This window comes from Sceloporus undulatus, chromosome 1, assembly GCF_019175285.1.
Source record: "Sceloporus undulatus isolate JIND9_A2432 ecotype Alabama chromosome 1, SceUnd_v1.1, whole genome shotgun sequence".
NCBI lineage: Eukaryota > Metazoa > Chordata > Lepidosauria > Squamata > Phrynosomatidae > Sceloporus > Sceloporus undulatus.
The window spans coordinates 251,289,592-251,312,922 of record NC_056522.1 but is presented as its reverse complement, the minus strand read 5'-3'; the positions used below and the strand labels follow the sequence as shown (position 1 = coordinate 251,312,922).

Genomic DNA, 23,331 nt, shown 5'->3' with positions numbered 1-23,331 from the left:
AGAAAACAAATAATACTAATCTTTTCATCTGGAGGATCTAAAATACCCCAATCTTAAATACATTCCAGAAATAATAGAGCTCCAGGGCTTATATGAATAATAGATTAGATCAACATAACCAAATTATAATAAGGACCTGTCTTCAGGCAATGTCTTCACTACAGAAAGTATTAAAATGCCCCAAACTGCCCATGTCTGCTACTTAATGGTATGTTTCAGAAATTGCCACCCCACTCTATCACCCTCCCTTCTCACACTCACATCTGAGAGCTGGCTGCCGGACGTGGCTCCTCCACATACAGTTCTGCAGTGCATTCAGCTTGGCCATGCTTGTTGTTGGCAGTCACACCATACTGCCCCTCATCCTCTGAGCTCACGTGCAGGAGGACCAGAGAGTGCAGTCCCCCATCCTGGTAGACACGTGCTGTTTCGCCTTCTTGCACAGGCTGACCTGTATCAGACACACCACAGTCATAATCTGGCCCAAAACTGAGGAGAGTACACAGAGAGGAACTCACCCTTGACAGATGTGAGTTGCATTTGGACTACCATAGGAAAAAGAAGGACAATTATGACCCATAGTTGATAGAATTCCCTTGCTTTCTCCTTCCTTCCTAGAGTTAGTTGTAAGAGGTACCTTGAAGTTGATGGAACGGCAGCAGCTAGGGCATATTATACCATACACATTAGTCTTACTGCAAATATGGGAGACTTCTTCCATCACCAACCTCTAGGTCAGTTACACATGGTCATGTCATTCAGAACTATAGTTAGGTTCAGAGGTGGGAACTAGGTATCCATTGGGTAAGGGCCACCATGAACTTGAGAATCATGGACCTTATGGCTTACTCCGTCAACATCACCAAAGTGGACATGAATAGATGGGAAGTAGTCTTGCACATATTTGCCCTTTCATCATAGCCAAGACAGCTTGAATTTAGAGTACCAAATAATTCAAAGTCTCCTGTAGCAGAGAAAAATGAATCTATCAGTTTTGCTTCCTCCTGCATTCAAATTATTGTAAGTTTTGTTTCTTTCACTCAAATTTATGAAGATAATTTCAAAATAGGTAAGTTCTTGGCCAAATGAAATACGTATAGGTATACCCAGTATAAAGAGGCTCATGTTGCACATGTCTCTACCATATAGCTGTTAATGATGAAAACTCTCTCAAAAACAGTCAACAACCCTAACATGGTTGAATGCTTGAAGATTCAAATCTCTGCTTGGACAGATGAATCTGGCCATTGATTTAAACTCCTCAAATTCTTTCTGTCAAATGTAAGGGAAGATTACAAATTTGGGGAAGTTCTTATGGAGAAAATGAACCAAATAAAATTCTCACCCATCCCTAATGGGAACAATTACCAAAACGTGTCCAGGTTGTGGTTGGTGAGGGGTCCCCACTGATCTTGCAGTCAAACCGCGCTGCACGTCCTTCTACCACAGCCACAGACTCCAGTTTGCGGGTGAAGAGTGGCTGGTGTGATGGCCAGACTGTCAACTTGGCACTGCATGTCAGCTCATCTGTAAAACACAGTAGATGGTGAGCTACTGATATTCAGAGAACCTTGAAAACAACCTCTCCTTCATGTCTAAAGGCCTCAGCATCACCAGAGACACCACAGTCAGAAGCCTGCATCAGAATGGGGACAGGAGTTTGTGAGACAAGCTTGTGCTTTTTCTCTTGAACATGAGGTGATTGTGAGAATGTTTATGCTTATGAGGTACTGAGGACAGAAGGATAATAAGGGAAACTCTGTGTGTGGATGGTTAGGTTATTAAGAAAGAAGGTGGGCTAGGGATTTAAGAATGAAGAATTGATATTTAAGCTGCTTTATTGTTCTTCTGTGCCTTGAAGTCATTTCCTACTTATGATGACCCTAAAGCAAACCTAACACAGGGTTTTCTTGGCCAGATTTATTTAGAGGGGCTTTACTATTGCCTTCCTCTAAAGCTGAAAGGCATTTAAGATGATACTGAATCTTAAATAAACACCCTCAACATTGTTTCTCAGACTTCCAATATCTCTAATTCTCTCCAGGACCTATGAGCATGGGCTTCTAGGAGATAGAATTAGATTGGATCAACTTTTTTCTGTCACTGCTTTTGTTGTTGTAATTTGTCGTTAGATGCCCTCAAGTTGTCCCCGATTCTTGGCGCTCCTGTGGATGGGACACCTCCAAGACTCACTGTGCTCCACTGCTCTGCTGAGATCCTGTAAATTCAAACCTGTAACCTCCCTGATTGAGATTATCCATACCTGCATCTCTGAGAGAAAATGTGAGTGATATGAATAAAATGTGAATGAGAGGTTTTTGCATTTGCCCACCTTAGGCTCAAGAATAAAAAGAACTACCTATTTATTTCTCCTAAATGTTTCTGTTCCTTGATAACCAGGGCAGTGTAATTAGGAAAGCCAAACTAAAAATGGAAGACAGCTCCTGTACCTTTAATGGTTGTGTAGAAAAGGGAGCAAATAATACCTGCCCAAATTCTTTCTTCCATACAACCATTAAAAGTACAGAAGCCATCTCCAGTTTTCACTCTGTCAACCCTAGTACAGTAGACCCTTGTTATACACTGGAGTTTGGTTCCAAGATCCCCTGTGTATAACAAAATTTGTGTATGTTCAAGTCCCATTAAATATAATGACATAGCAAAATGGTGTCCCATATAAAAAATGGAAACTCAAGGTTTGATATTTGAAATGTATACTTTTTTGAACATTTTCAAATTGTGTATGCTTTTTTCCGCGTATAAGAAGGGTCGACGGTATACATATAGAAACAATGGAATAAGTACAGTATCAGGAGACTGAATAAGTGAATCAGACTGAATTTGACTGAAGTTCGGGGAAGATGGATGATAGGTTTCTTTCCATGCAATCTGCGCTCCTGCTGGTAGCTCCAACCCAAGGCTTGCTCCCAGGGAGAAAGCCTGGGATCCTTTTGGCCAACACTAATCCCCTGGCATCACACCCCAACACTCCCACTGGGTGACACCTGGAATGAGGGTGCCACTGCTCAGAACCATTGTCAGTCTTTGACAATTCCTGGAGTACAGTAGAGATCCCAGCAGACTGGAGAAGGGCAAATATTGTCTCCATTTTCCAAAAAAAAAAAAAAAAAAAAGGAGGGGAGGAGGCCCAAATAACTATCTCCCAGTCAGCATAATATCGATACCAGGAAAGATTCTAGTGCAAATCATTAAACAGACAGCCTGTAACCACTTAGAAAGCAATGCCATCATTACTAATAGTCAGCATGGGTTTCTCAAGAATAAGTCATACCAGACTAATCTTATCTCTCTCTTTTTTGATAGAGTCACAAGTTTGGTAGATGAAGGAAATGCTGTGGATGTAGCATATTTTGATTTCAGTAAGGCCTTTGGCAAGGTCTTTCGTGACAAGGACCTCCTTTTAGAAAAAAAGCTAATAAAAGGTGGGCTAGACAGTGCAACTGTTAGGTGGATTTGTAATTGGTAGACTGACTGCACCAAAGGATACTCAACAATGGCTCCTCTTCATCCTGGAGAGAAGTGGCTAGTGGGGTGCCACCTGGATCTGTCCTGGGCCCAGTGCTATTCAACAGCTTTATCAATTACGTAAATGGTAGAATAGAGGGCATGTCTATCAAATTTGTAGCTGACACTAAATTAGGAGGAGTTACTAATACCCCAGAGGATAGGATCAGAATTCAAAATGACCTTAACAGTTTAGAAAGCTGGGACAAAACTAACAAAATGAATTTCAATAAGGAGAAATGTAGGATACTACACTTGGGCAGTAAAAATGAAATGTATAGATACAGGATGGGGGACACCTGGCTTGACGGTAATATATGCAAAAGGGATTTAGGAGTCTTACGTGTTTATCACACGTGATACTGGAACTCTAAACCGAAGTGCTTCCATAGCAGAGTCACTTTGAATCCAAGGCAATTCACGTGATGAACTATCACATGTGAAGAGTAAAATTGTGGTAATTACTGGGTCAAAGCGAAGCGAGTGCACATTGAATTACCACACCAGTATATACCATGCGGATTCAACTATTAGAATTGGGACCCTTGCGCATGCTCAGTGGGGTCTGAACACATCGTGAACCTTTGCACTTCCGGGGTAAAGAAGGGGGCCACTTCCTAGTTCCACTTTCACGTGAATGATAGCCTCACGTGAATGATGGCTTCATGCTGGATGAGGGAGAACAAACTCAGCGTGAATCCAGGGAAAACGGAAGTACTGGTGATAGGTTCCCCGGTTTCGGGTGGTGAGATCTGTCACCCGGTCCTGAACGGGGTCACGCTCCCCCTGAAGGGCTCGGTGCGCAGCTTGGGAGTGCTCCTTGATTCGTCGCTCCAGCTGACTCCTCAGGTGGATGCGACGGTCAGGAGTGCTTGTTATCAGCTTCGGCTGATACGCCAGCTGCGTCCCTACCTGGACCGAAAGGACCTAGAAACTGTTGTACATGCTTTGGTAACCTCTCGATTGGATTTCTGCAATGCGCTCTACATGGGGCAACCCTTGTACCAAACCCGGAAGCTGCAATTGGTGCAGAATATGGCAGCCAGATTGGTCGCTGGTAGTTCCAGATCGGACCATGTAACACCTATTCTAAAAGATCTTCACTGGCTGCCTATTCGCTTCCGAGCTCAATACAAGGTGTTGGTTTTGACCTATAAAGCCCTAAATGGCTTGGGCCCAGGGTACTTGGAGGACTGCCTCTCCCCATATAATCCGCCTCGCACACTCAGAACTTCCGGGACTAAACTGTTGGAGGTCCCTAGGTCCAAACATATACGGACCTCACAGAGAGCTTTTACTACTGCTGCCCCTCCCCTCTGGAATAAGCTCCCTGTAGAGCTTCGCTTCGCCGCCTCATTAGCTGTTTTTAAAAAACAGTTGAAAACATACCTTTTTCGGCTGGCCTTCCCACCTTAATTTGTCTATCTATTTTCCTCCCCCTTTTCCTTTTTCCCTATTGACCCTGGATCGGTGTTTTATCTTCATTTCTTCTGCCCCTGACATGTGTATTTTCCCATTTTACTGTTTTCCTGTTCCTGTTTTTTGTTTTTTGTTTTTCGTTTTTTGTAGTATTGTTTTTAATTGTTATATTAGATTTTAACCTTGTATTGTAATGTTTTTAAATCTTGTAAGCCGCCCTGATCATATCTATGGAAGGGCGGGGTATAAATAAAATTTATTATTATTATTATTATGTTCTGTGGGCTTTAGAGTCTGTTTTGGCACCCAAACTAGCACTCTTTTTCTGGGATATATGGTCTATTTTTGCAACCACACAAACAGCCTTTCTATGGGATATATGGTCTGTTTTTTTCAAGTCACACAAGCAGCCTTCCCCAACGGCATTGGAAACAACCGCTTTCCCCCTCCTCACCAGCATGTCTCCTGTCCACATTAAAATGTGTATACATTCATTCCCTAGTAGCTCTCTGCCCTTTCCCCAGCAGCATTGGAAACAACTGCATTTCCCCTCGGCAGCAATGGAAGCGGGGGGCGGGGGGAGTACCAGAAGCAAATGGGGCAAAATTGCAGCACAGTATCATGGAAAATATGGGACCTTGGAGGTTTGGGGTACCGGGATGGAAGCAAAGTTGTATTTCATACCAGACCAATTCAGAGTAAAATCAAAGCAATTTTTGTGAATTCACTTGTTACCGAATTCATAGAAATGAGGAGTCAGTCCAGCTTGACTGTGGATCCGCATCGGAACAACCCCCCATAGAAAGCAATCAGGTGTGATAATACATCACGATATAATGTGAATTCGCATGGCTGGACCAATAGTGACTCCGGAACTGAGCTGCAAAACCCCTTGTGTGATAAGGGCCAGTGTGGACCACAGGCTGAACATGTGTCAACTATGTGATGCAGCAGCTAAGAAAGCCAGTGCAATTCTAGGCTGTACCAAGATAAATATAGTGTATAGATCAAGGGAAGTAATAGTACCACTCTATTTTGCTTTGGTCAGGCCTCACCTGGTATATTGTGTCCAGGTCTGGGCACTACTATTCAAGAAGGATGTGGAAAAGCTGGAGTGTATCCAGAGAAGGGTGATCTTAATGGTGAATGATCTGGAAATCATCCCCTACGAGGAATGGCTTAGGGAGCTGGGTTTGTTTAGCCTGGAGGAGAGAAGGTTAAGGTGTGACATGATAGCCATGTTTAAATATTTGAAGGGATGTCATATTTTCTACTGCTCCAGAGACTAGGGCACAGAGCAATGGATGAAAGTTACAGGACAAGAGATTCCATCTAAACATTAGGAAGAACTTCCTGATGGTAAGAGCTGTTCAGCAATGGAACACGCTGCCTCAGTGGTGGAATCTCCTTCTTTGGAGGTTATCAAACAGAGGCTGGATGGCCATCTGTTGGGGGTGCTTTGATTGAGATTTCCTGCATGGCAGGGGGTTGGACTGGATGGCCCTTGTGATCTCTTCCAACTCTATGATTCCATGATTCTATCTGAACTGTTATGTTTCTTTAGGGTATGTTTTTATTCCACTGTTTCAGTTTAAACCCTTACGTGATATATTGAAACTTTTTTTATGATATCAGTTGTCAGTTGTCTTCAGAACACCACTGCCCTGAGTACTGGCATAAAAATATAGAAACAGACAGGAGTACAGAGTCAGTTCTTTGGAAATGATTTTTTTCCTCTATCCAGCTTCACCCCATTAAATTGCAAGCTATGGCTTCCTAGGATTTCTCATCATCCAGGAAATCAAGTATTGAATTGAATTACAAGCATTCTGTAACTCTATTATACAGTGCCCCTAATCACCATACCCTGGGAACCTGTCTATTTTCTTCTTCCTAATTGATTAACTGCCTAGGAAAGAACAGAAAGATTCTTCCCTGTAAGAAACAGGAGGAAGTTGATGTCATTCAAATTAAGCTAGAATCAATACAGTTTAGAGGGAAATCAAGGATATTTTTCAGCACCCTTTGCACTGAAAAGGAGGTCACAGAGAAGCATATAGGGAGGATATGTCAACAAGCAGTCCCTAAAATTCAGTCAGTGGAAACAGTACTCTTGATCCTTCATATTTGTTGCTGACTCTTTAATGTAGGCTGGTGAATTTGGAAACCAAATCTTATGAAGAATGACTTGGGGAGCTGGATATGCTTAACTTAGAGAAGAGAAGACTGAGTGGTGACATCATAGCTATCTTTAAATATCTGAATGGGTGTCATGTAGAAGATGGAGCTGGCTTGTTTTCTGCTACTCCAGAGACTAGAACATGAACCAATGCATTCAAATTATGAGAAAATAGTATCTACCCAAACATTAAGAAAAACTTTTTTTTTACTATAAGAGCTGTTCAACAGCAAAATAGATTGCCTTGGAGGGTGCTAAACTTTCCATCTATAGAGATCTTTAAACAAAGGTTAGAAGCATATTTCAGGAGTGATGTACAGTCGGCCTTTCTTATACGCGGATTTGCCATCCGTGGATTTGACCATACGCGGATGGCAAATTGGGAAGTTGTCCCCAATGGTGGCGCGCGTGCATGCGTGCCGCCATTAGGGACAACTTCCTTCTCCTCCCCTCCCCTCCCCTCTTCCCTCCCTCACTTCCCTCCTCCCTCCCTCCCCTCCCTCTTACTTACCTTGAAGGCCGCCGCGGAAGGGCCGAATACCGGTGTTGGAGGCCAAGAGGCAGAGGCACCGATAGGCCTCAAGGAGGCTGGATGCTGGCGCTGAAGGCCTTGAAGGCCTCCGGAATGGCAGCTGTGCCTCCTCACCACCGCCGCAGGAAAGGTCCAGTGGTGGTGCTGTTTGGGGCCAAGAGGCCTCCAGCACCGCCATCGGGCTCTTCTCCGGCGGCGGAGAGGAGCCCGAGGCTTGGCCTCTACTGCCGCTGCCTCTGCCACCACCCGGCTTTTCCTGTGGCGGTGCCGGCGGCAAACAGAGGCCTTGAAGGTAAGTAAGAGGGAGGGAGGGAGGAGGGAAGCATGGGTGGGAAGGAAGGAGGGGAGGCCAAGGAGCTTTTGTTCCCAATGGCAGCGCACATGCACGCGTGCCGCCATTGGGAACAATTGGGACTTGAGCATACGTGGATTTTGGTATACGCGGGGGGGTCCGGAATGGATCCCCCACGTATACCAAGGGCCCACTGTACACATAAATGTTTGAAGGTCTGTGGAAATGAATTTTGGGTTGCCAATTCAGAAGCCCTGGATGTGGTTAACTTATGAGCCATCATGTTAATAGATTTTTCCGCCACTTCCAGTATGGCATAATGTCCCTTCATGTGTCCTGAGAGAAAACCACTCGGATGATCCAAATCTAGAGAGGGCAATTAGCATTTGTTTCAGAAGTCTCCATGATGATGAGCTCACTCTATTACTTCCTCTACTAAGCGTTGGAACTAAATCTTAATATCCATGAAAGACTCTGCATTAGTCAGGCAATAATGCTGGTAAAAATACCAAAGAACTGTTTCTTGTAACCTAGCTCTGGCAATCCTGATACCAAGGTGAAAACAAACACCCACTTTAGGGTGTTATGCCAGTTTCGGAGCATGGCAGAGATGAGAAAGACTTGGAATACTAAAGCAATGCAGACCGTATCATTGTGTCAGTACTATATCTCACTTCTTCCATTCTGCTTCCATTCAAAGCTTCCATTCTGGACCGATGGGCTGAACACTTCCAAAGCCTCTTTAGTGCCAACCGAGTAGTCCAAGATTCACTTATTCAACAGATGACACAACAACCGATGAAGAAAGAATTGGACATAGCTCCCACTTTGGAAGAAACCGTTAAGGCCATACAGCAGATGAAAAATGGCAAGGCTGCCAGGATTGATGGAATTCCACCTGAAGCTTGGAAACATGGAGGTCATGCACTCCATGCTAAACTCCACGAACTCCTTGTGAGTTGCTGGGAAAAAGGCGAACTGCCATCAGATCTCCGAGATGCAGTCATCATCACCCTGTACAAGAAAAAAGGAGCAAAATCGGATTGCTCAAACTATCGAGTTATAACACTGCTCTCCATTGCTGGAAAAATCCTTGCAAGGATACTGCTGAACAGATTAGTTCCTGCCATTGCAGAAGAACTTCTTCCCAAAAGCCAATGTGGCTTCAGAGCTAATAGGAGCACTACAGACATGGTATTTGCCCTCAGACAACTGCAAGAGAAATGTAGAGAGCAGAACAAAGGACTCTATGTAACATTTGTCGACCTCACCAAAACCTTCGATACTGTGAGTAGAAAAGGTCTGTGGCAGATCCTGGAACGACTAGGATGCCCCCCCAAATTCCTCAAAATGATCATCCTGCTACATGAAGGCCAGCAAGGTCAAGTCAGATATGGTGACGCTCTCTCGGAGCCCTTTCTAATCACTAATGGTGTAAAACAAGGTTGTGTTCTTGCTCCGACTTTATTTACAATCTTCTTCAGCATGATGCTCCAAAGGGCTATGGCAGATCTCAAAGAAAAAGACGATGGCATCTATATACGCTACCGTACTGATGGTAGCCTGTTTAACTTAAGCCGCCTGAGGGCCCGCACTAAGACTCTAAACTATCTAGTCTGTGAGCTGCTTTTTGCTGACGATGCTGCCCTCGTTGCCCATACGGAAGCAGCTCTGCAGCACCTCACATCTTGTTTTGCAACAGCTGCAAAGCTCTTTGGGCTGGAAGTCAGTCTGAAGAAAACGGAAATTCTCTACCAGCCGGCACCACAGGAAGGACACTACCATCCCCACATCACCGTAGGCACATCTGTGCTTAAGTCCGTCCAGCAGTTCACCTACCTGGGAAGCATCATCTCCTCAGACGCCAAGATTGATAAAGAGATCGATCACAGACTGGCAAAGGCATATAGCACATTCGGAAGGCTTCACAAAAGAGTCTGGAGTAACAAACACTTGAGGCGAAGCACAAAAATCAGTGTGTATAGAGCCATTGTACTGTCTATTCTCCTCTATGGGTCTGAAACATGGGTCACCTATCGCCAGCACCTACGACTCCTTGAACGCTTTCATCAGCGCTGTTTACCCACAATTCTAAATATACACAGGACTGACTATGTGACGAATGTTGCTGTCCTTGAGCAAGCAGGGATCACCAGCATTGAGGCCATGCTATTGAGGACGCAGCTGCGCTGGGCAGGACACGTTTCTAGGATGAAGGACCATCGCCTCCCCAAAATAGTATTCTACGGTGAACTCGCCACGGGTCAGCGTAAGAGGGGCGCCCCAAAGAAGAGATACAAGGACTCCCTGAAACAACATCTCAGGCTTGGCCAGATAGATCACCAACAATGGTCCTCCCTGGCCTCGCATCGGGAGGCGTGGAGATGTACTATCCATGACGCTGCAGCCTTCTTCGAAAGCTCACGCCGAACGAGCCTCGAAGAGAAACGACAACGCAGAAAGTACTGCAACCTGGAAACATCACCCAAGGAGACTTTCTATTGTGCTTTCTGCAACCGGACCTGTTTATCCCGAATTGGCCTTTTTAGTCACCAACGTGCTAGTGCAAAGCGCGGGATGCGTCCTTCCTGAATCTTCGTTCGCGAAGCAAAGCCAGAGAGAGATATCTCACTTCTTCTCTTCAGTGGTACCTGGGTTTTTTTTCACATTTTCTTGAGGTCAATACATGCCTAGGCTTCTTATGATGGCTCTTTGGGATAAAATATGTACGCTTAGAATTTCAGATTTACTGAAGCTTTCCCTAGAAGATGCTTAATGTTATAACCACTCATCCTAAACAATATTCATCTATCTTTTATGTTTCTTTCCCACATGTTGAGATGTTTCTTTTTGCACAAAACAGATCAGCCACACAGACATTAATTCACACCTTGTACAGTTGACTCTCCAAGTACATGGACTTAAAATCTGTGTACTTGGAAATCTGCCCGGGGGGTGTGTGTGTGTGACTGCTATTAATCTCAATGGGGCACATACACTGCATGCACACGCCCCCCATGCACATGCCCTATTCAAGCTTATGGGCTTGAATATGCACAAGATTTTGAACTCGTGAGGGGGGGGGGGTCCAGAACGGATCCCCCACAAGTTCAAAGGGGCAACTGTATATGTCCAGACTTCCAAACCCAATGGGCATTCTTGTGCTTTTTGAAACTATGTGTTGGGCCTGGCCAAGTGCAGCAAGGTCCGGAAACCATACCCTGGTGTGAGTGACTTAGGGAGCTGGGTACCCGAAGAAGAGAAGTTACTTAGGGAGCTGGGTACCCAAAGAAGAGAAGATTAAGAGGTGACATGATAGCCATGTTTAAATATTTGAAGGAATGTCATACTGAAGATGGAACAAGCTTGTTTTCTGCTGTTCTAGATACTAGGACATGCAGCAATGGATTCAAACTACAGGAAAAGAGATTCCAGCTCAACATTTGGAAAAAAAACTTCCCAATGGAAAGAGCTGTTCAACAGTGGAACATGCTGCCTTGGAGTGTGGTGGAGTCTCCTTCTTTGGAGGTTTTGAAACAGAGGTTGGACAGCCATCTGTTGGGAGTGTTTTTATTGTGTATTCCTGCATGGCAGGAGGTTGGACTGAATGGCCTTTGTGGCCTTTTCCAATTCTATGATTCCAGCCACAGAGCTAGAAAGGTGCACCTAGGCTCTATACAGACTGGCACTTTGTGCACAGCATCAGCATGCTGGATGTCCTAACTCTGTCCCTAGGGTATCATTTTGGCATGCACCACTTTACATGGTGTGCACTATCACGGCATGACTCCAGTGCTGCATCTACACAATGCAGCACGGAAGCGGGTCGTAAAGCCATGTGCGCCATTGGCTATGGTGCCCCTTGGAGAGTGCAAAATGGAGCTGCTTTTTGCAGCTCCTTTTTGCGCTCTCCAGAAGCCGGATCGGGGCCACGGTGTGAGGTTGCTGCAGCCTCAATCCAGCCAGTAAAGGGGCAGCTGCATGCTGCCCATCTGTACAGCCCCCTAGTGCAGTGTTTTCCAAAGTGGGTGGCATGCAGTGGAAAGATCTAAGGGGGGGAGGGGAGGGAAAGGAGGGGGGCAGGGGAAAGGAAGGAGGGGGGGGGGGGGGGGGGGGGGGGTTAAATCAAAGTAGTGCTGTGCAAGAAAGACAAGGGGAACCAGCAGCCTTAAGTGCCGTTATGAGGGTGAGGGCTGAATGAAACATCTTTTCAGGGCCCCTTAAAATCATTGCACTGCCTTACTGATCACTTCTGTGGTGGTGTCTCCCACTCTTCACCTCCTCATGTGAGCTCACTCCCTTAGCAATGTCTTTTACTTCTTTACTAGTAGTGGTGGTTGGGAAATTCTCACAAGGCTTGGGTGCAGGGCGTTGCTTCTGTGGCTATGAGTGGCTCTATTTTGGGACAGACTGACTGACTTGAGCAAGGAGTTAGAGCATATAGTGGTGAGGGAGAGGTAGTGGAAAAAAAGAGCTTTCAGATTTGGGACCCTGCTTAAGCTTTGTGAGCTTTGCCAGTACTTGGCTGGCAGGCTGGAGCTGTGCTGCTGTTGCTGCCTTCTTTCATCAGACAGTCTGAGAGAAGATTCAGCAGAAGAAACAATGTTGTTAGAACACTTGAAACTTTGTGGGGGTATGCATGTATCTGGGGAAGGAGGCGGAGGAGTATCTGGGGTCAATTCTTGGATAGAGTCTTTTGCCTTGGAGTGGCTCCTGTAGTTTTATCTCCCCTTTTTCCCATCCTTGGCAGTCTCCAGAGCATGTAGCCCCTGTAAACCAGCTACATATGCACCAGCTGCACCCCTCTCCAGCCCAACAAAAGATTGAGAATCCTTCATTGATGGGGAGAAACATCGCCCTTTATATTTGGTCACCTTGGGAGCAGCAACTGAGAAACTGCCTGAGCAGTAATTGAGAGGCCTCTTGACTACATTGGCCTTTGTCACAAGCCCAGCATAGGCACAGCCAGCTGCTCAGCTGCTGCTTCCAGAGTGACTGGGTGGCAAAGGGACTAGCCACCAAGATTGGTTGTTTTGAATTTGCAGTAGAACAATAGACCTAATATCAAGAGATATGAGGGGGTACTTTGGTTGTTATCAAAGAGGAAAGGGGTGGAGCCCAAAAAGGTTTGGGGACCACTGACTTAGTGTCTCCTATTGGGCAGCTAAAAGATGTAAAGCCCCTTTCAATGCCAATCTTTGGAGATCCTCACATGCCTGCAGCATGCTGCACATACTACATCCATGCCTTTTCAGGGTGTGATGAAAGTTAATGCATGAACTTCTCAAGGGGAAGGAATGGTAACTCAACCTGCCTGGCTGGCTTCCTGCCCTCTCTTTTTAAAAACAAGCCATTTTGGAACAGACTGACTGACTGGAGCAAGGAGTTAGAGCACACAGTGGTGAGGGAGAAGTAGTGGCAAAAAGGAGCTTTCAGATTTGGGACCTTGCTTAAGCTTTGTGAGTTTTCCCAGGACTTGGCTGGCAGGTTGGAGCTGTGCTGCTGTTACTACCTTCATTCATCAGACAGGCTGAGAGAAGAGGCAGAAGAAGAAACAATGGCGGGATGCAGACCGCCCAAAAAGAGTTGTCTCCCACCACCCTCGTTTGTTGCATGAGGGAGCCGCAGCGGACAAACTGTATGGCTCCCCCGTGCAACAAAAAGAAGCCGCAAAAAGCGGCTTTTTTCTGCAGCACCATTATGATGCCACAAGGCGGCAACGGCACACTTGTGGCGTCATGAAGGCACCAAGACGTGCGGACGCTAGGCATCCATCACGTCAAAATAGCGGCGCCCATGTGTATAGGGCGCCGCCATTTTTACGCCCCCGTCACGTGCGAGGGGCGAGGGGCGTTTGAAAGCGCTGCCCCTCGCACGTGATGGGGGCGCCTCATAGCGCCCGTTTCAATCGGGAGCTGCCAAATCTTTATCCCGTGGTTACTGAAGTTCCTTTTATTATTCTTACTCTAAAAATATATTAACCTCTTTCTGCAGCAATATGGTGTTTATTCTCTGTTTTAACATCCAGGCAGCAAAAGTAAACTCCATTTTATTCCGATAGATATGACTGCAATTATTCAAGTGAGTTTAAAATGCCAAACTCCACACGCTTGGGGAATTTTTAAAAAACATTTGCAAACATTTATCTTCTTTTAAGAGTTTAATATATTAGGACATAAAATAACTTTTAAAGCATAGGATGGTGGGGAGTGGAGAGAAGAAAAGAGGATTATGACATATGCAGGGAAGGCAAGTTCAGATGCTAATGACATCTGGTTTTATGGTTGCCACAGTGAAAACTAGAGATAACTCACGTACATTTAATGGTTGTATAGAAGATGAATTTTTAGCAGATATTGCTTGTCATACAACCAGATAATAAAAAACATTTGCTGAAATTCTCTCTTCTAGATAATTATTAAAGATACAGGCATTGTCACCAAATTTCAATCTATCAACACTATCTGGCCTAGAATTATTCAATGTATCCCCCAACAATTCATTCATATGTTGCTTTTACCACTTTCCTTTAATTAAACCGAGGAAGCAATTAGTCACAAATAGCAAGTTATTTGTAATTCATTTCCTCCAAAAAATAAGTGTAGATAAGTGATTATTCTAATGGAATCTGGAATAATTTTGCACCTGTTAAATACTGTATTAAGTTTTTAAAAACTTGTCATAATTTTATGTTTCACTGAGATTTGTGGGATTTTTGATGAATAGGATTGCATTCATCATTGCTAAGGTAGGGGGGGAATCTGAAGGGTTTGTTTTTTAAGTGTTATCTTTATTCTCAAAATTAGTGTTACGTCTCCTTCAGTCCCATTATTGGGGGAAAAGGTGAGAAACAAATATATAAAATTGTTGTTATCATCCAGTTGAATGGCTGTCAGAATCTTTTTTTAAAAGAAACAAACCTGATATTTCTGAAGCAAAAGAGTGTTGTATTTTAAAAGCTGCAATTCAAGTCTAATTTTCCTAGCTTTTTTTTTTTAATGTGCATTGTTCTTAGGTATCACTGCTAGAGTGTAAAGGCAGGTCTGGACATACTGTTATAACAATCTCTTCTCAGTCCTATGGATAATTTATTTTATTTGTGTATGCTGACATGGATGTTCAATTTTTAACGTGGAACATTCATTTTTTTAAAAAAATAACTAAACCTTTTAAATTGTTTTAGGCCTGGTACAAACGGACAGCTTTGTGCCGCCTGTCTTTCCCCCTCATTGGTGCCGCAGCAGCCGCACTGCATGCCATCTATGCGCTGCCATAAAAGGGAAAGGTGCTGCCATGATGCCACTTCCTGGAAGTGATGTCCAGACGGTGCACGGTGGCAACATCATCATGGTGGCCGCCGTGTGGACAGGAGGCCGCCATGATGACGGAGTCCGTAAAGACTAGGGTTCCAGAGTGTGCAGTTGGTATGAGCTCCAGAACCCTAGAACTGGCACGGGCATGCCGTTCCCTGCCCATCTGTACCAGGCCTACGTTACTTTTATTTAGTTAATTTTAAGAAATGAGAAATAAGTGACATTTACCTATTAATTTAGAATACTTAAAGCCTTCATCCTTCTGCCAAAAAGGCTCCCAGAGTGGTTTACACATAGTTCATTTGACAGTTCTTTGCCCTCACTGTTACAATCAAAAATTGTAAAATTGAAAATTTTTAAATTTAAATGTAAAAAAATAAAATAAAATTGAAATGACGATAACTACTTTGGGGGATAGGAAGTATAATTATTTACATTTTAGAAATCTGTTTCTAAGCACAGGACTGAATAGAGCTTCTTGCTTTCAAATGTGTAGTTTTAGCATTTTCTATACCACAGAGGTAGGGAAGTCTGGTCCTCCGGGTATTTTGAATTTTAACTCCAAGATGCCCCAGCCAGCGTGGCGAATACTAAAGAATGATGGAGCTGTAGATCAAAACATATGGCAACATGCTTACTCCCACTCTGCATTGTAGAGGAGGGCCTGAGCTAGCAGTATTTTTGTGGTAGTTGTTGTGTGCCTTCAAGTAATTTCTGACTGAAGATGATCCTAAGTTGAACTTATCACTGGGTTTCCTTGGCAAGATTTGTTCAGAGGGGGGTTGTCTTAGCCTTTCTCTGAGGATGAGTGTGTGTGTGACTTGCCCAAGGTGACCCTGTAGGTTTCCAGGGCCAAGCGAGGATTCAAACCCTAATCTCCAGAGACTTAGTCCACTACAAAACACAGGCTTGGGTTAAAACCTTACTGTTCCCAATTTGTGGCTCTAACACTTCTACTAATAGGATCCAACTAGACCCTGAACAAAATTTTGAACACCCCAAACACATAGAGGAAAACAAGGTTGGAGGCAGCTTTTTGAGGACAACCTACCATTCAGCTTGACTCCCCTCACCCTTTATAATGGCATCCACACTTGTTGGACTGGATGGCCCTTGTGATCTCTTGCAACTCTATGATTCTATGAACGCTGCAGTGAACTGAGGCTGTAAATCTATCTGAACACAAGAAAAGGCCTCATGCATTGAACTCCAAGAAACTCATTGCCAAGCAGAATTCATAGGACTACATAATGACGAGTGTGTATATGTGTATGTATGTACCTTCATGTAACCTGTTGGCTTATGGATTTCATAGTTTGCACTCCTGAATTTCATAGTTTGTACTCAAGTGTAGTTTAGCTATTTCCTTCCTCTAAAATATAGCCTACAGCACCTGATTTTCATTTGCCGTTTCCCAGCCAAATACTAACCAGGACTGACTCTGCTTAACTTCCAAGATCTGATGGGATCTGGTGCCTCTGTGCCTAGGAAATACACCTGAGATAGTAATTGTATAAATACTGTACCTGTTTTCTAGATAGGCGTGAACTGTATATTTTGAAGTAAAAACTCCCAAATTTCTACAGTGAGACATCCCAGGTTCTATGGCATGCTTACTGCTTTATATCTTGTTAGAGATCTTGCTGTTAATACAGGTAGGTGTAGCACTTTTTAAGAGGTGTGCCTATTCTCACTGTCCAAGCAATTAGAGCTGTATTTACAACATCAGCATCACAGAGATTTATATCAGGGTCACCCTGTTGCAAGTAGGTTTCCCAACTGACCAAGATGACAGACTCCTATTCAAGACAGAGCTACAGTGATGGGCTGAAACATTAGCAAACCTAGCTACAAGCAACCTTAGCCTGTGTTGTCTTTTTCTCCTCAACTGCCACAATCTTGGTCAGCGCTGCATACCCTTCCTTACCTTTGGCTGTGCTTAGCTTGCATGTGTAGATGCCACTGTCATCCTCATGCACAGAGGTAAGCAGAAGCTTGCACTTGCGTCCATCGAAATGCATCTTGCACTGGAGCAGGGCAGGCTGAAGCAGGCGCCCCCGCCACAGCCAGTCCACATCCACATCAGGTGGGCCAGTCACCAGGCACTCGAAGATAGCCGCATCCCCAGCCCCCCACCACCACGTCCTGCAGCGGGGCCAGTACTGCCAGGGACTGGGTCTCAGGGTGCACTGGGGAGAAGGAGGGGAGGGGTGAGGAAGGGAGGAAGAAACAGAAAAAGAGAGAAAGAGATGTGTCTCTGAGCAATGGAACAAAAATAGGAAAAGATGCAGGGCATAAGGTGAGGAAAGCATGTAGTGGGTATTCGTGATTAAGCAAAGTTTCTAAGCTGTTCACTATCTTGTTGACTAGAACTATTAGCAAGAATAGACTGTGTTTCCCTCCTCAACCCTCCTGTTAAGTGACATGCAGATGGAAGGTAAAGCAAAGTTGGGTTTGACACACTGACTGTCTTCACTCTCAACACCCTTCCAGCTACAGTCCCTGTCTGTATTGCCTTGGAATCAGCATAATTTACATAGAAATCTAGTAGCTTCCCACTTTCCCAGGACAGGTCTGAGGTGTGGCTTTCAGCAAGAGTGGTGTAAAATATATGGGAAATTGATGTCATCTCTTCTACAAATGATCTTAGATGGCCATGATGCAAAGGAACAGGAGGCATATATAATCTTACACTTCCTTTCCCTCCCACAACTTAAATATTCAAAACCACTCTGAGTGATTTAAATGGGGGAAGCTGATTCACTAACTTTAATTCTAGGGATGAAATCAGGGTCAGGGTGTAAAGCTATAAGAACTAAACTGGCCTCACAGCAGTAGTATGCTACTTTAGTATTCTAGTGACATCTTTCCTCTGCTCACTGGGGAACCACCTATGTGTAAATTACACACACTTCAAAACTAGAAAATTAGGGCAAATCACAGCAAATACTTCTGCACATACCCTATTTTAATACTTTAATAATAAAGATGAGAGTAGCTTTCCCATTCCTCCAAGACAAGAAGCTGGACCCCTACTGGAATATGCCCCAGCTGGAATGGTTTTTGCCCTGAAAGCTGGCAACCTATTAACCATTGCAACAGGAAATGAATAATGGAAAAAGAAAGGCAGCCATATTCAGAAGCAAATTAAACCTGGATGAAAGAATGATAGAATATGAAGAACACAAGAGCAGGATATGGGGGTTAGAAGGGGACATGGGGAAGAGGGAGACAGGGATCTGTGCTAGGAACAAACCACACAGCACTTTTACCAAACAAACAGACTTTATTTCTTCTACAAAAAAGGGCTTCACCATATCCCAGCCCCTGTGAGACCCTCCCAGAGAGAGGGCACAATGGTGGTAAGAGACTGTATCCATGGCCTCCTTCATTCAAGATGCTCCATAACCCAGATGACCTAAGTCTAATGGGCTCTCATTGTTTCCCTGAGCCACCCCATCCCAAACTGCTCTGGGCAAAGGTCCTTTTCCTAGTCAGTTTGTACTGTCCAGAGATTTTGTGTGGGTAAGGATGCTGCCTCTTGCAATGCTGAGCTATGCCTTCTGTCCACAGTGACCTTCAGGGATAGGAGGACAACAGCAAAACCTAACCTTGACCTGGTCTTTTAAAATCTGCCTCATTTTAGTGCATGGGTTTCATGGGGAGCACAGACAGGGAGAAGACAAGTTAGTGCTCTACCCCAGGCCCCTGGAAACAGGGCTGTGCAAACAGGGGCAAGGAGACATGGACACACGGAGGAAACAAAGAGCACCAGACGTTGGCCACACTTTAGGCCAGACAGAAATGGATGTTGGCATGGGGATTACACACCATCAGCACTTAGAGGTGTAATGCCTGGTATGCAGGCATGGTGCCCACCACTGGAATTATATACCCTAGAGTAGATCACAGGGAGACCAATTTGGATAGAGGCTTCCTGCCCAAGCACTATGGAGATGCCACAGATTAGTTCAGCTTGCACAGCTAGGGGGTGCCCAAAACTACTCTCCCACCCATGATGCCCCACTCCCCCAGCTGCAACCAGGCCCTGTGGGTCCAGGTGAGTCTCAGCGCTGGCCATCCAGTGGGTGGGGGCAGGAACCAAGCCTTGCCAGCCTGGTTTGTTCAGTCACGCTGGGAGCAGAGGCAACTGCCCAAGTTGTCTGGCTAGAGTGACCCAAGGGTCAGCAGTACCTTAGCTCACTCTCCCTGTACAGACAAAAACACAGTCAGCAAGCGAAGGGTTAGTGTAGCATGATGGATACAGAGGCAAAGCACAGACACATTCACACATGCTAGGTCTAAGCAAAAGTGTGCACAGCATAGCTATAAAGACAGTGCCTGGCAAAGCAAAAGTATTAGACCACCACATTTGCACATAAACACTTGGCTGACAGTGTTCCTTTGGTCGTATCACCCACTTCCACACTGAAACCAGACAGAACCCACCACAAGAAGCATCAGACTCTTCTTCTAGTCTAGGAAAACATGCCACCTAGGAAATTCTGCAGATGCATAAATCCTAGGAATGGATCCTGCAAGTATTTTCCCATCCTGCAGAGCAGCCTGGCACTCTTTCCCCAAGACATGAAACAATGAGCCAACCAAAGGGGGTTTCCACTCAGCACAAGCAGAAAGCAAAAAAAGACTAGTCAAAACGTAAAGGACACAAAATCAACATGCAGCAATCCATTGGATGTTGAGGAAAAAAAACAAAATAAGCAGCCCAACTGTGTTCAGCGAATACCACATATCAGGATTATGGAAGCTTTGATACTCCAGACTGGCTGCAACTCCCATAAACCCTCAGTCATGGTGGCTGGGGCTTTTGGAAGTTAAAACCCTAAATGTTTGGAGAGCCAAATCCCAGCCATACACCTTCAGTCATCAATAATAAACTAAATGGACAAACTAAACAAATAGATTTGGTCTTTCCATCCCACTCCAGGTCCACTGTACAATACACCCATTCAGGCCTACAGCAGATACAGCAGGCTCAGATGACTACGGCCAATCCACATCATGTTGCTGCATCTGGCAGCAACACATTCCTCACAGTCTTGGCCTCTCTGGAACAGAAAAGAAATGCCCATGTAGGAGAGAAGCTGGTTGTTCCCTTCCTTGGTAGACTGATGAAACTTGGTATGAGGTATAACAACGTACTACGAAGCACTACCTGGTTCCTGCTAAGAATGAATTGAAAAGAGGATACATGTCATTGTCTTGGGCATCACTTAATAGGCAGAGAGAGAAGAAAAGGAGAACAGACTGAAGCCTGTGGGGTAAAATATAGGGACTGCAGCTAGGGCAGGGGAAGTATTTTGGATGCCAAGTTTTAAATGTTGATTGTTGCTGTTGTTATTTTTGTTAAGTGCCTTTGAGTGGGTCTCAACACAACATCTTATAGCTTTACATCCTGGTTCATCAATAGAATTAAAGATACTGAATAAATTATTTTGGTTCTCATGGAATGATTTTTGCTGCTCTCATGGAATTCACCAGATTGTCCCACAGCTGCTACTGCAATTCCTTCCATGAGAAGAGTAAGATATTATTTTTTATCGGAAGGAGAGAGTAGTAAATTTTTACTGGCCCCAGGGAGGCCCTTAATGGATATCTATCTCATTGTTCCACTCTGCACAGATGCTTAGCATTAGTAATAGCATTTATATTTCTATACCATTTCTCAGTGAACTCAGCACTCTCTAAGTGGTTTACAGTCTGTAAGCCAATTGCCCCCAACAAGCAGGTTACTCATTTTACCAACCTACAAAAGGATGGAAGGCTGAGTCAACCTTGGAGCTCTGGGATCAAACCCACAACCTCATGGCTGCAGTACTGGCATTTTACTATTGTACCACCAAGGCGCATAAGTAGATGCTTATGGTTCTTTGCCTCCAGTTACCACTATGTCAACTCAAGATGGATGGGGAAAGGGATTAAAAACCCATGGCATCTAACAACTGAATGCTCTTCCTTTCATTGGCCTGCTGGTGGGCCTTAAAGCAGCCCCTTAAAGGAGAAGAAGGTGGCTGCAGCAGTATACAGAAGGCACTCTAGTTATACCATGAAATTACTTACACCAGGACAAGCTAAATGTGATATAACTTTTTTCACACTTTTTAGTAAATGGCAGCAGCCTTGGAAGCTGCAGTTGGAAGAAAAGGAGAATTGGGGACAATGTGCCCTGCATAGCTGTTTCTTCTACATACATTGTTTCACATAAAATGCCTTCTGAGCTTACTTGTATGCCCTTCAGAGAAAACAATAATGGCTGCATGTGGAAACACAGCTTGAGAGATATGTAAAGTGGACTAATAACTGGATAGTGAATAGTAGAAGCATTCACATCCTCTGGTGCTCTTTTGCTCCTGATCATAGCACTCAAGGCTGCTATTTATTTAACATAAAGAAAATGTTGTTTGGCCCTCATTCCCAGGTCTATGAGGACTAAAAATCAAAGAACAATTATTTGTGGGTTCATGACCAGGACAGTTTAAGACATTCTGGTGCCTGATATATGAAATCCAAATCTAAATAAAGCAATACATTAAATCATTGATGTGTGTATTTTTAAAAGCAGTCCCAAGCAATAGTAGTCCAGAGAGATGGACCACTTCAGCCTATCTAATAGGGTAAGAATTTAACAATAAGAACCTGGGCCTGATCATTCATGTTTTCCTTTTCAACTCTCATCCGCTCTTTTCTGTCATTCCATTTTTTAAAAGACTGTAAACTTGAGGGCAAGGAGCTGTGGTATTTTGCTTTTGACAGATAAACTGCTCTGAAGACCTGTCCAGGTATACATCAGAATAGAAATACTATCAGTAAAATAATAACAGGCCAGTGCAACCCTTACTGTGCCAGTTAATGGGATGTAAAACCACAATACTAGTTTATGTTTTTGACCAAGATATTGAAATAGGTTTTTGTCAGTTAATCTCTCAGAGTTAATTTTATTGAGTAGAATTGTTTTTACTCTTCATGATGTTATTGGAAGGAACCTTTTGTAGAAGATAAGTGATCAGGTTCATGGAAGGAGTCTTGGAAGTTGTACAATAGTTGTATTGATATATTGTAAATAAGCGTATAATGTTTGTTGTATCTATGTTGGGTTTTGTTGGGTTTTTTTCCTTTTGATTGTATGTTTGTCTCTTGTATATACGTAATGTGTTTGTATTATTTCAATAAAGAAAAAAAAAATACTAGTATACATATTATCTTATATCCAGACAACAATATGCAGTGTTGTAGGCATATTAATCAAATTTTATCTTCTAATTTTGTTGTTGAATGCTATTGTTTTCAATAGCATATAGCCACCCTGAGTAGTCTAGAAACACCAGAAGGGATACAGATTATTGTATCTATGTATATACTGTACAAATAAATATTTTTTAAAAAAGCTTCTAGTATAGCATAATGGCTAAGAGACTAATATGAAGAAAGCCTCTGCTTTAAATCTTCCTTCTGCTGTCTTCCAGAATCTGATTAGAAGAACCTAGGCAAGGCTTCATTTCTCAGCACTTTGACTGTAATATGGGAACAACACTAAAGGCTAATCTGCACTGCAGAAATAATGCAATTTGACACTGTTTTAACTACCATGGCTCAATCCCATGGAATTCTGGGATTTGTAGTTTTATGAGATATTTAGCATTCTCAGAGAGTTCTAGTGCCACAACAAACTACATATCCCAGGATTCTATAGGATGGAGCCATAGCAGTTAAAGTAATATTCAACTGCATTATTCCTCCAGAGCAAATTGAAAAGACCTACATTAACATTATATTATTTCACTTGGTAGTCCTCAGCATATTCAGTTTTGTCTGGTTTCAGAAGCTAAACAGGGCCCAGCCTTGTTAGTATTTGGATGGGAGACTTCAAATGAATATTTAGTGAACCTCCTTGTGTTCTTGAAAAGACCTACATTAACATTATATTATTTCACTTGGTAGTCCTCAGCATATTCAGTTTTGTCTGGTTTCAGAAGCTAAACAGGGCCCAGCCTTGTTAGTATTTGGATGGGAGACTTCAAATGAATATTTAGTGAACCTCCTTGTGTTCTTG

The 23,331-nt window shown here is 43.8% G+C and overlaps 1 protein-coding gene across 1 annotated transcript in view; it reads right to left on the bottom strand.

The window, feature by feature from the left end:
* Nucleotides 1-23,331, bottom strand: part of SPEG (striated muscle enriched protein kinase) — a 174,049-nt gene that overhangs the window by 59,258 nt on the left and 91,460 nt on the right. Inside the window, 4 exon segments of the mRNA XM_042458763.1 lie at nt 262-451; nt 1,369-1,527; nt 17,188-17,392; nt 17,394-17,449. Coding sequence (XP_042314697.1) covers nt 262-451; nt 1,369-1,527; nt 17,188-17,392; nt 17,394-17,449 — 610 coding nt within the window.